General features: G+C 42.3%; 1 protein-coding gene across 1 annotated transcript in view; it reads left to right on the top strand.

Moving 5' to 3' along the window:
• Positions 1-639: 639 nt before the first annotated feature.
• LOC132891761 (NALCN channel auxiliary factor 1) overlaps positions 640-12,653 on the top strand; it is a 265,656-nt gene continuing 253,642 nt past the window's right edge. The window contains exon 1 of the mRNA XM_060929677.1: positions 640-1,281. Coding sequence (XP_060785660.1) covers positions 640-1,281 — 642 coding nt within the window. The remainder of the gene's footprint in view (positions 1,282-12,653) is intronic.

Raw genomic sequence — 12,653 nt, forward strand, 5'->3', positions numbered from 1 at the left:
ATTATTTAATCCAAAGCGAAAATGTACCGCTTTTACTGAATCGCTGTGTGTCCGTGTCGCCATCACTCACAGTCCTCCACTGCGCCAGGATGGAGCGATCGCCACGCTGGAGATGACGCAAATGACCCAGCTCTCTCCCCCCCTCCAAAAAAGTGCTTCAAGACGAACATGGCGGCAACTTAGCACAGGACCAAAGATGATTCTGACTGTCAGGCGCAAAAGCTCGAGGCCATCCGCCCAGATCCGCTCCAGGAAATTAGGCGGGCCACAGCACGAAGTTCTCGCCTTCCCCTGACGGGCGCCGGTAGAGGGAGAGGAGGAGACGAAGAGGCGGCATCCCAGCGACTCATCCCCGGCGGAGAGGAGAGGAGAGGAGAAGAGGAGAGGAGAGGAGAGGAGAGAGGCATGCTGGCGCGGAGGAGCGGGCTTTCCTCCCGAGAGCCACCAACTACAGGAATATGCCAGCGTGCGCTTCATTCTCCATCCGTGCATTAAGTGAACCGGAATAGACAGAGAAAGAGAGAGAGAGAGAAGACGTTTACAAGGGGAAAAATCCATCCAGTCCTCCCCAAAGTCAATGAATATTGTGGCAGAGGAGCCGTCGCGGTGGAGTCGGCCGGCGCCGCGCTTTCCTAAAATATGACCAGGGGTGCTCGGACGTGTCGGCAGCAAGATGACGGCTTAAACATCCGCTCTGCACCCCGCCAGGACGACAAGCCATCCGCCAATTCGGACCGGGCCCAGCGATGGCGACTGCGCTTGGCCTCCTTCTTGTTTGCGAGCGTCCTGCTCGCTGATCGCTTGTGGCTGTGCGCTGCGGCCGCGAGCACGAAAGGCGAGCGACGGGACGCGGTGGCGTTCAGGGACCCGGGGGACCAGGAGTACCGACCTTCTCCCGGCGCCACTCATCTTCTGGCAGGGAATTCTAGCACACCTCTGTGGAGACAGCAAGCGTGTCACCCCGACAGTGTTTCCAAAAGCTGCTTCGCGGTGGCGAACGCCGAGGCTGTGTGTTTGGGCCTCTCGGACGCCGAGTGGAACCTGAGTGATTTGTACTTGCCCTTTTGTGATTCCTACTCCCTTTTGGATTTGTTTTACGGGTCCTCGAGTCCGGCGGACAACGTGAGCTGCGGCCTCGATATGCCGACGTGTTCCCGGTGCGTCCGGGCTTACCAGCGCCTCGACCGGCGAGCTCAGGAGAGGTACCAGGAGTTTGAGCTCCTGGTTCAGAAATACGAAACGGACGCGTATTCGGTGCGGACATGCATGGATGAATGCACGGTAGGAATCGCTCATTTGAAGGCCGCAAACGCGGTTTGCCTCCGTTTTACCCGCAAATTAGCGGGCATAATTCGCAGCTGCTGCTGTCTTGTGTGCTGTTTTCTTTGCTGTTCACAGTGGGCTTCAGGGGCTTGACCCGGGTACAGCGTGCTTAAATTACTGTCTTCTTGTGCTGTGTTGTGCTCCGTGCGCGCGGCCGTGTGCCTCTGTTGTGCGCGCACTTGTGGATTATTGCAAAGAGGAAGGGGGTTCTTTCATCTGTTGGGGTCTAGCACTTACAGTCCAATAAGAAGGCTGTCTCCAACCCAATACGTGATGTATGATGGTGAGGGTCCGGCATCCTGTGTCTCCTTTTGATCATAAATGGCAAATCCTATCAAACTAATCTGGTTTATTTCCAGATGATGCAGTGATGCTCCTCGGTTGGAGGAGATCTGGATGGCTTACACAACGTAACATGAGCCTTCACACAGCTGTGGCCTTGCTTTAGGTTAGCCTTTAGTGCTTTTGCTGGAAAAAAAAAAGATCAGGGTGATTAGAAGGACATAATAGATTCATTTGAATGCTTGCTGCTGTATGTTTGCTCGTTTAGGTTTGCTTGTGTGTGTTATGGTGCAGTATTATGTGGAATCTCAATAATGTTAATAGCATAACAGTGCTTTTTCTTGCTTAATCCCAGGAAGGCTCTTGCATTTATTGCTCAGTGCTGAGCAACATGTTGCAGCACACATTAAATGCATTTGCTTGAATCAAGCTGCTGTGCAGTTTTGTTGAGCTCTGGCAAATACCTGAAGGAAACATGGCGTGATGGCAAAAATGCGAAGCAATCCATGACCCAGTTTTCTGACAGTGGTCATGGCTTAATTCTCCAGCTGTTCTCCAGTATAATAACATAACATACAAATATGGCACACGTCTGTCACATATCCATTACCTTTTAATTATTTCATTTCATTGTTTCATGAAATAAAACAACAGTATCCTTTGGCAGGTTTTTCTGAGCAGATGCTGTTCCTTGTCCGTGGTGCTGAAGCCAGGCCTTGCACGAGGACTCTCAAACTTTCTGCAGACAGAGATCTGTTTCACTGAACTCTCTCCCTGAACATAACCTTAGGATTCAAATATTAGGTTAATAATTTTAATAAGTATGCAATAATACATTGTATGCCCAAAATAAAATGTACTGTGGACACCTGACTATCAAACCCATAATGTGGTTCTTCCTCAAATTCTTGCCACAAAATTGGAAGCACACAATTGTCTAGAACGTCTTTGTGTGTTGCAATATTATGATTTCCGTTCTTTGGAACTAAGAGGCACAAACTTGTTCCAGCATGACAGTGCCCCTGTGCACAAAGTGAGGTCCATAAAGACATGGTTTGCCAAGGCTGGAGTGGAAGAACTTGAGTGACTTTCACAGAGCTCTCACCTCAAGCCCACTGAACACATTTGAGATGAACTGGAACACTGAGTGACTGCACCCCAGGCCTCCTCATACCACATCAATGCCTGACTTCACTAATGCTTTTGTGGTTGAATGGGCAAATTTTCAAAACCACACTCCAAAATGTAAAGGAAAAGGAAAGCCTTCTCAGAAGAGCAAAGGTGATTATAATAGCAAAGGAGGGACTAATCTAGAATGAGATATTCAACAAGTACATGTCAGTGTGGTGCTCAGTTGTCCACAAACTTTTTGCCAGATCATGTATACTGGCTGTTTGGCCAAACTGACTTTATTTACAGGCCTACTTTTTCAGGTGTTGAGGCTTGAATTAAACCTGTTCAAGTCCAGCCAAACAAAATAAAAAAAAAAAAAATCACTGACATGCTGGCTATCCTTCATTCACCCTTGTGGACCCCACTTTATGAATCACTGCTCTAAATAACAACTACTAGTCCTCTAGTGCAACTCACACATTCCCTTTCTTGAGATGTAGCTCAGCACTGACAACATGCTGAATGTGTACTACAGCTTTTGAAGTCTGGCAGAGAGACGGCAGGAGTTTTCGAAGCGTAATCATTGCACTGGAACGACACAACTCCACCAAGAGCTGTGTGCCTGTTTCGAGACTCTTAACAAAAAATGCTCTCAACACTTCAGGAACTGTTTTTTTTTTTCTTCTCTAAGTATACATACTGGTTTAGATTATGTGCTGTTTACTGTAACATATCTGACAAATGTTGACCAGTTCTTCTTAGAACAGAATTGCATTACTGATTACTCAGTTCTTGTGTCCTACTTTTACGTCAGTCTTCTCAGTACGATCAGTCTTCTCAGTATCTTTACTGGAGGAGACAATGTTTCTTGCTGGACTTTTTACAGGAAACAGGATAATTAGAGACGAACTGAGTTGTGTAATTTTATAAATTGAACACATACTGAATCTAAAATAATAACTTATATTTTAAAACCAATGCATTGATTACTAAATGGACACTGAGAAAAGAGAAAATAAATAATTGCAGTGGGAATCACAATATGATTGTGATGTACAGTAGATGAGGTCAAGGAATAACCTGATCTGAAAATGATTTCCTGCAGGTGTGTACAGTATATTTATAGAGTGGGGAATAATCTTAAATCTCTGTAATCTCTCAATCTGCATATTGTTTATTGTCTGTTAAATGAAGACTAAGAATTAATGCATAATCTTTTCTCTGTAAAAATGCCTGTATGTGCTTGTGTGTGACTGACAGAGAGAATGACAGAAAGAGAGACAGACAAGAGGAGTGAAAGCTCTGAATGACATATTTATGTGTCCTGATCTATCACACGTGGCTCAAAATGTTTGTTCTCCTCTGGCTTTCTTTGAAAATGATATTGATGGGCAGCAGAGTAGAAATACAAGCACAAGGTTCATATACAGGGCCGTGTTTGCAGTGGTGTAGTGGTTAGCACTGTCGCCTCACAGCAAGAAGGTTCTGGGTTCGAGCCCGGTGGCTGACAGGGGCCTTTCTGTGTGGAGTTTGCATGTTCTCCCTGTGTCCACGTGGGTTTCCTCCAGGTGCTCCGGTTTCCCCCACAGTCCAAAGACATGCAGGTTAAGCTACAACCCCGATTCCAAAAAAGTTGGGACAAAGTACAAATTGTAAATAAAAATGGAATGCAATGATGTGGAAGTTTCAAAATTCCATATTTTATTCAGAATAGAACATAGATGACATATCAAATGTTTAAACTGAGAAAATGCATCATTAAAAGAGAAAAATTAGGTGATTTTAAATTTCATGACAACAACACATCTCAAAAAAGTTGGGACAAGGCCATGTTTACCACTGTGAGACATCCCCTTTTCTCTTTACAACAGTCTGTAAACGTCTGGGGACTGAGGAGACAAGTTGCTCAAGTTTAGGGATAGGAATGTTAACCTATTCTTGTCTAATGTAGGATTCTAGTTGCTCAACTGTCTTAGGTCTTTTTTGTCGTATCTTCCGTTTTATGATGCGCCAAATGTTTTCTATGGGTGAAAGATCTGGACTGCAGGCTGGCCAGTTCAGTACCCGGACCCTTCTTCTACGCAGCCATGATGCTGTAATTGATGCAGTATGTGGTTTGGCATTGTCATGTTGGAAAATGCAAGGTCTTCCCTGAAAGAGACGTCGTCTGGATGGGAGCATATGTTGCTCTAGAACCTGGATATACCTTTCAGCATTGATGGTGTCTTTCCAGATGTGTAAGCTGCCCATGCCACACGCACTAATGCAACCCCATACCATCAGAGATGCAGGCTTCTGAACTGAGCGCTGATAACAACTTGGGTCGTCCTTCTCCTCTTTAGTCCGAATGACATGGCGTCCCTGATTTCCATAAAGAACTTCAAATTTTGATTTGTCTGACCACAGAACAGTTTTCCACTTTGCCACAGTCCATTTTAAATGAGCCTTGGCCCAGAGAAGACGTCTGCGCTTCTGGATCATGTTTAGATATGGCTTCTTCTTTGAGCTATAGAGTTTTAGCTGGCAACGGCGGATGGCACGGTGAATTGTGTTCACAGATAATGTTCTCTGGAAATATTCCTGAGCCCATTTTGTGATTTCTAATACAGAAGCATGCCTGTATGTGATGCAGTGCCGTCTAAGGGCCCGAAGATCAAGGGCACCCAGTATGGTTTTCCGGCCTTGACCCTTACGCACAGAGATTCTTCCAGTTTCTCTGAATCTTTTGATGATATTATGCACTGCAGATGATGATATGTTCAAACTTTTTGCAATTTTACACTGTCGAACTCCTTTCTGATATTGCTCCACTATTTGTCGGCACAGAATTAGGGGGATTGGTGATCCTCTTCCCATCTTTACTTCTGAGAGCCGCTGCCACGCCAAGATGCTCTTTTTATACCCAGTCATGTTAATGACCTATTGCCAATTGACCTAATGAGTTGCAATTTGGTCCTCCAGCTGTTCCTTTTTTGTACCTTTAACTTTTCCAGCCTCTTATTGCCCCTGTCCCAACTCTTTTGAGATGTGTTGCTGTCATGAAATTTCAAATGAGCCAATATTTGGCATGAAATTTCATAATGTCTCACTTTCGACATTTGATATGTTGTCTATGTTCTATTGTGAATACAATATCAGTTTTTTAGATTTGTAAATTATTGCATGCCATTTTTATTTACAATTTGTACTTTGTCCCAACTTTTTTGGAATCGGGGTTGTAATTAGTGGCTCTAAATTGACCGTAGGTGTGAATGTGAGTGTGAATGGTTGTTTGTCTCTGTGTGTCAGCCCTGCGATGACCTGGCGACTTGTCCAGGGTGTACCCCGCCTCTCGCCCATAGTCAGCTGGGATAAGCTCCAGTTTTCCCGTGACCCTGCACAGGATAAACGGTTACGGATAATGGATGGATGGATAGATATTGTGACCTGTCTGTGCAGAGAGGTCTATATGTTTGTGTGCTCATTGCTCACTTGTGTGTGCATGTGAGTGTTTACTGCTTCAGATGGGTTAAATGCAGAGGATGAATTTCACTATGCTTGAGTGTGCGTGTGACAAATAAAGGCTTTTTTTTCTGTCAATAATTTTTACTAAGGGGACCCAGTACTGGAAATGCTTGTTAGGAATGTACAGTATCCTGAAAATATTGTTTTTTTAGTGTAATGATTATGCTTATAGATGGTATATAACATTTAAACAGAATGTTTCATCAAAATTTCCTGTTTTCACATTTAGAACAGAAAAGGGTGTATGCAGAATGACGCTGAAGTGACATATTTTGAATGTTTATCTGCAGCTGAGTGGACTGTTGAGGCGCTATGCATTGGCTTTAAAAGTCTTATAGTTGCAAGCCTTTGTTTTGCTTTGTCCTGACAGGAAAGCGAAACAAGAAGACGAGTGTTTTTTCATTTTGTCACCTAATCAATGGGAAGAATGCAAGTTGCATACAGGCCTGGAGCCTCCGTACTGTTGGTAATGAAATAAATCTGAATCAGGCAGCCATTTAACACAATCAGACCCCCCCATCTCTGTCTCTATTTCTCTCTCTCTCTCTCTCTCTCTCTCTCTGTTCATGTCATTGCGAACAAGGGGAAAGATAATGTTGTGAGCGAGGCCCTTTGGAAGCCTTGCTGAGGGAGTTTTCAGAGACTATATTGACCAACTAAGCTGTAGAGGGTACTGAAGGAGCCATGGGCAAAACCCCTCCATCCTTCCCTGCAGCATTAAATATGGATGGTATTAAAGTGCCATGGACCTGTAAGCTGTCTGTTTGCAGGAAGAATTAATGAGGTGGAAAGGCAGGGATTTCTGCCAGCTGTGCTTCTGTGCTTTTAGCTTTCATCAAATGCAGGGGAATTTTGTATTCACTCGTGGTCACATTTCACACTGAAATATCAGCAGTGAATTAAATTGTTGGATGAAGTTTTATAGCTTGCTGAAATCCAATAGAGTAACTTTTTTGTAATTTAGTTGGACTTTTTTTTTATTACATTTTGTTGATTAATTTATTTATCATGAATGAATGAATACACTGAGGACTCAGATCATTAAATATGATGAGGATTTGTGCCCACAGAGAACTCAAATACTTTGTTCTTGTTTGGAGGCTTTTCATGTCTTATGTTTGTGCGTTGTGTTTGAAGACAGAAGGGGAAAAAACCAGGAAATGTGTGTTTGTGTGTGGGTGTCTTGTATGCTGTTGAGTCTGGAAAGAGAGTCCTAAAGATGTAGCATGAAGAATGTAAGGATCTAATTTCCAGAAAAGAGAGCCATCTAAATTCAACACTTCATAATATCTCATTCTTGCCATTTACTCAAAACATCAGAGTAATGAACACAGATATTGAAAGTATGCACACATTTGTTTAACCTGAGTTTTATTCTCCACACACACACACACACACACACACACACACACACACACACACACACACACACACACACTGTCTAAATGTCCAATTGCTCCTAAACTGAGTGCTTATTAACCCTTCCAGGAAGGACAGATGTTAGCAGTGGGCAACTGGGAAGTGTTGCCTTGTTCAGCAGCTCAGGCTTGGGAATAATATAGCACTCTGGATCCCTTTAACTGGCTTAATGTCCTCAGCCCTGGGGCTTTTTGACTGCACAGAAGCTTGATGGAAGCCAACGGACAAATCCAAGGATCATCGTTCTATTCTACTGCCACTTTACACATCAGCAGCAGGCTCCAAGCCCTCAGGGCACTTGCATTATCATTGTTTACCTCAGCCTGGAACACTTGTAAAATCAGTACCAATTACCATCTGCTTTCTGAACACATGGTGATATGGGATTATCTTCTAATAGGCATTGGCATCCTGGCATTGGATGATATGAATTAAGACAGGGTGGAATGTTACACCCCTTTTCCATTAACATAGTGACAGTGTTGGTGATTTTCAGGAAAGAGTGAACCGAAACAATTGTGTAATCAGATGTGGGAGTTTCTTATTACACAGCATAAAAATAACATCAGCCTGGGAAGAGTCTGAGCCAGTTTATCTCTGATTGACCACCAAATATTTCAGTCAAATCTTTTAGCTTCGATATAAAACATAGAGTTTTGTCGTAGATATAGATTATGAAAGGATTTTGTGATTATGTTTGGAGACAGGCGACACGGTGGTGCAGTGGTTAGCACTGTCGCCTCACAGCAAGAAGGTTCAGGGTTCAAACCCTTGGCTGACTGGGGCCTTTCTCTGCATGTTTTCCCTGTACTTGTGTGGGTTTCCTCCATATTCTCCGCTGTCCTCCCACATTCCAAAGACATGCAGATTAGGTCAACTGGCTACTCGAAACTGTCCAAGATGTACTCTAATTTGCTCTAAATTGTCAAAGTCAGCTGGGATTGGCTCCACTATCCCTTACTGATAAGTGGCATAGATAGTGGATGGATGTTAGAAGAATTTGGCATTAATAATAATAATAATAATAATAATAATAATACCAACCCAGTCTCATAGACAAAACCTTCACATGCAAGTTCTGGCACATAATGGCACATATACCAACATACCAAACTTCACTTGAATACTTTGTGTGCCATGTTCTGGACTGACATACTTTAACCAAGCTAACCTTGTAAAAAGTAATTTTCCCATTTTTTATTTAACATATTAAGCGTAGCTGTCTTTACACGTAAAGTTTGTGCTTTTCACAGTCACTATGGACAAAAGCACGTGACGTGGCGTTAATATGGATCCGATCTCTTTACAAGACAGATTTCAAATTAATTCTGAAAAAAAAATCTAATTTCACATTAAAATTCTCAGTGGCCAGTTCTGAGTTCAGATAGTGTACTAGAGGATCCGTAGATGGAAGTACCATTCAGGTTTTGTGATGATAGCTCAATGGAAACCTTATCAAATGCCTGCTGAATCCATGCAACCAGTCATGAGTTGATTATTAAACTTCAGACTCTGCTGAATATTATTATTATTATTATTATTATTATTATTATTATTAATAATAATAATAATAATGATAATAATGTATTGACTTATAGTGCACATGTTACATTGAATGTGCTCATATGCACATTACATGAGATAAATTAGAAGAAAATATAATTACCCTGTCTTATACCCGGGTCCAATGCCGCACCCCACATGGGTTGAACCCAACGCAAACAAACCCAAACAATAAGTTTTGCTCACTTGCATTTATCCCAGCCCATGCAAAGCATGGTGCCTGACCCAGGCTTCTAACATATAAATATAAATAACTATAAATATTACACAAACACACAAATTATATAATGCCGGAATAATAAAGAAAATGAAAATTGAATATGCCATAATATAAACATGAAAGTAAAATTATTCTACTGGCAGTGATATGCTGCCCTGAATACATGAGTTTTCAGGATGCATTTATAAGCATCTTCATTAGTGGCATTTCGGATAAACAGAGGCAAACTGTTCCATAGTTTGGGTGCTGCAACAGTAAATGATCGGTCACCCAAAGTAACTAGGGTCCTTATATTGGGAAACTCAAGTCAAGCCAAGTCAAGTTTATTTGTATAGCACTTTTAACAACAGACATTCTTGCAAACCGGCTTCATAGAAAATGAAAGACTTTAAACATGAGCTAATTTTATCCCTAATCTATCCCCAGTGAGCAAGCCTGTGGCTACGGTGGCAAGGAAAAACTCCCTCAGACGACATGAGGAAGAAACCTAGAGAGGAACCAGACTCAAAAGGGAACCCATCCTCATTTGGGTGATAACAGATAGCGTGATTATAAATAACTTGCTTCTATAACTGTGTCCTATATAGTCACAAAGTACAACTGTGTAACCAGGAAGTTCGTTATAGTTTTAACATGAAGTCTGTTTTGTTAAAGTTATAAACTGTTCATTGATGGAAACTTGAGTGCAAAACTATTCATGACAACTGCAGTCCTAAAGTTAGCAAGTCAACTGTAGTCCTCAGACATAAATGCATTACTGTAAGTGTCCAGAGCATCTTCTAAGAGTGACTTTTGACTGTCCATATGGGGCTGTCCTCCACAGGAATGATGTGATGAGATTCTAGCCAGACATAGGGCATCAGGATGGATCAGGCAGCTCCGAGGAACAGAAGAGGTCGGCATCTCGATCTCAGGATTGACATGTAACTTGACAGAGAGGGACAGACAGAGGGAAATGATGGGGGGCACAGGTTGTTAGGTATGCCCAATGTCACCTAATGAGTAAGAACAGTATACGTTTTGCACTGAGTATAAGCAGGGACTCCGGCAAAACTAACTATGACAGCATAACTAAAAGGGGAGAGCCAGAAGGTAACACAGGCATGAGGGCACCCCGGGACATAAAGCAGCCAGCCACTACACCATTAACAAACCCAACTGAGTGATGGGGGGGGGGGGGGGGGGGGGCATGTGTGACAGCATCCATACATCCCAGTTTACCCAGAACACTCTATGTCTGAGGACCCTCCACATCTACTCCTTTACCTAACAAAAAAGTAAGAGTTTATAGTCAGAAGATCTTTGACTGTATTTAGAAGCAGTTTTGAGTTTTACTAGTTCTGTAATATATGCAGGAGCAAGTCCATTTAAAGCTTTTTAAGTAAAATGGGCAGCACGGTGGTGTAGTGGTTAGCAATGTTGCCTCATAGCAAGAAGATTCTGGGTTCAAGCCCAGCGGGGGCCTTGTTCTGTAGAGTTTGCATGTTCTCCCAGTGTTTGTGTGGGTTCCCTATGGGTGCTCTGGTTTCCCCCACAGTCCAAAGACATGCAGTTAGGTTAACATGGGGCAGCCTTGGGCTGAAGTGCCTTTGAGCAAGGTACCTAACCCCCAACTGCTCTCCGGGCGTTATAGTATGGTTGCCCACTGCTCTGGGTGCATGTGTTCACTGCTTCAGATGGGTTAAATGCAGAGGATGAATCTCACTATGATTGAAGTGTGCATGTTACAAATAAAAGTTTCTTCTTCTTAAAAAGTACATTTTTAAACTGAATTCTGTAACTAATCGGTAACCAGCGGAGACTAAACAAGAAGGAAGTGATGTGATCAAAGTGTCCAAGATTGCAAATTAGCCTTGCTGCTGCATTCTGTACACGTTGGAGTTTGTGCAAGGAAGTGTATTTTGAAAGCAGGGTTTTGAAGATATATCCAAACTCCTAGGACTAATTTGCAGAAGCAAACACAGGTATTTGATAACATGTAGTTGTCCTACATGTCCCATAACTCATAATCCAATAAACAAGCAAAAAGTGTGGTGCTCGGTTCCACAGAATCTCAGTGCTAGAATGGAGAACCAGATCTTATGTGGGGGAAATGTGTAGAACAGTTCCATACGAGGCATCAGTCAGCACTGTCACCTTGTTGGTGGGAAAGACCAGTAGTGAGTTTTGTCCCATTTTTAGCAACCATTAGATATTGATGTAGCTGGACTATGTGACAGGGGGTACGGGTTGGGTGTAACATTAGCAAGACATACGTATACACAGGGAGATGTTACATGGTACTTTATTGTATTTTATAGCACAGTGTGGTGGAATTCTCAAATGTGATTGGCCAGAAAAAGTGTATTATTTATGTATAACAGCACAGCTTGGAAGGTAACATGAACCATTAGTTTATATTAATGTGCTTGTTCTAATGCGTTATTGTTTCTATGGTAACAGCTCGTAAACAAGCGCTTGTATGGTAGATTCTCCACATAATCTGAGACTAATAATAAATGTTGTTTAACAAAGAAATTATAGAATCAACATTTATGGAACATTTATGGAAGGAGTTACTGCTATCAGCACTTTGTAACACGTAAAAGTTTCCCAGCACAGTAAAGTCTTCAGAACAGAAGTTGCTTTCCAGTTTCTCTCGAACATGGCAAGCTGTGTTTTTTGTTTTTGTTTTTTTGTCTCCATTAATGTCAAGACAGAGTAAAAGAGATTCTGGTGAGACAATGGCTATTTATCATTGATAAAATGTAATTGATAACAATAACTAACATGTCTTGTTGGCATTCCGCAACTTTAACTCAAACTATAAACCATAAAAAGGCACAACAAGGTCATTAAAAAATGAAACATTGTAATCCCTGGAAAATTGCTGTAATGTAAGCAGAATACCATACTGAAGACTATGCTGTTATTTAGAAATAATAATGGCCAGCACATCACCCCAGCGTGTATTACTGTATTTTCATAAAACTGCATGGTCTAATGTGTTATTCCTTATGGAACATACCCTAGTGCAGACCTGGGCATTTTACGGCCCATGGGCCGCATCTGGCCCTTTGGTTCATTCTGACCAGCCCGCGTAAGGTTAATTAGAAATTACAAAATAAAAATATTTTCTAATTTTACCTCATGCATGGACTGAATGTGCATTGCTTTTATTTTGAAGTTGTGTTCAACAAAAACGCAATGCGCGCGACATGAACATGACATGAAATCCCACGAAACCTAA

The sequence above is a fragment of the Neoarius graeffei genome, chromosome 9 (genome assembly GCF_027579695.1).
Source record: "Neoarius graeffei isolate fNeoGra1 chromosome 9, fNeoGra1.pri, whole genome shotgun sequence".
In the NCBI taxonomy this organism is placed as follows: Eukaryota; Metazoa; Chordata; class Actinopteri; order Siluriformes; family Ariidae; genus Neoarius; species Neoarius graeffei.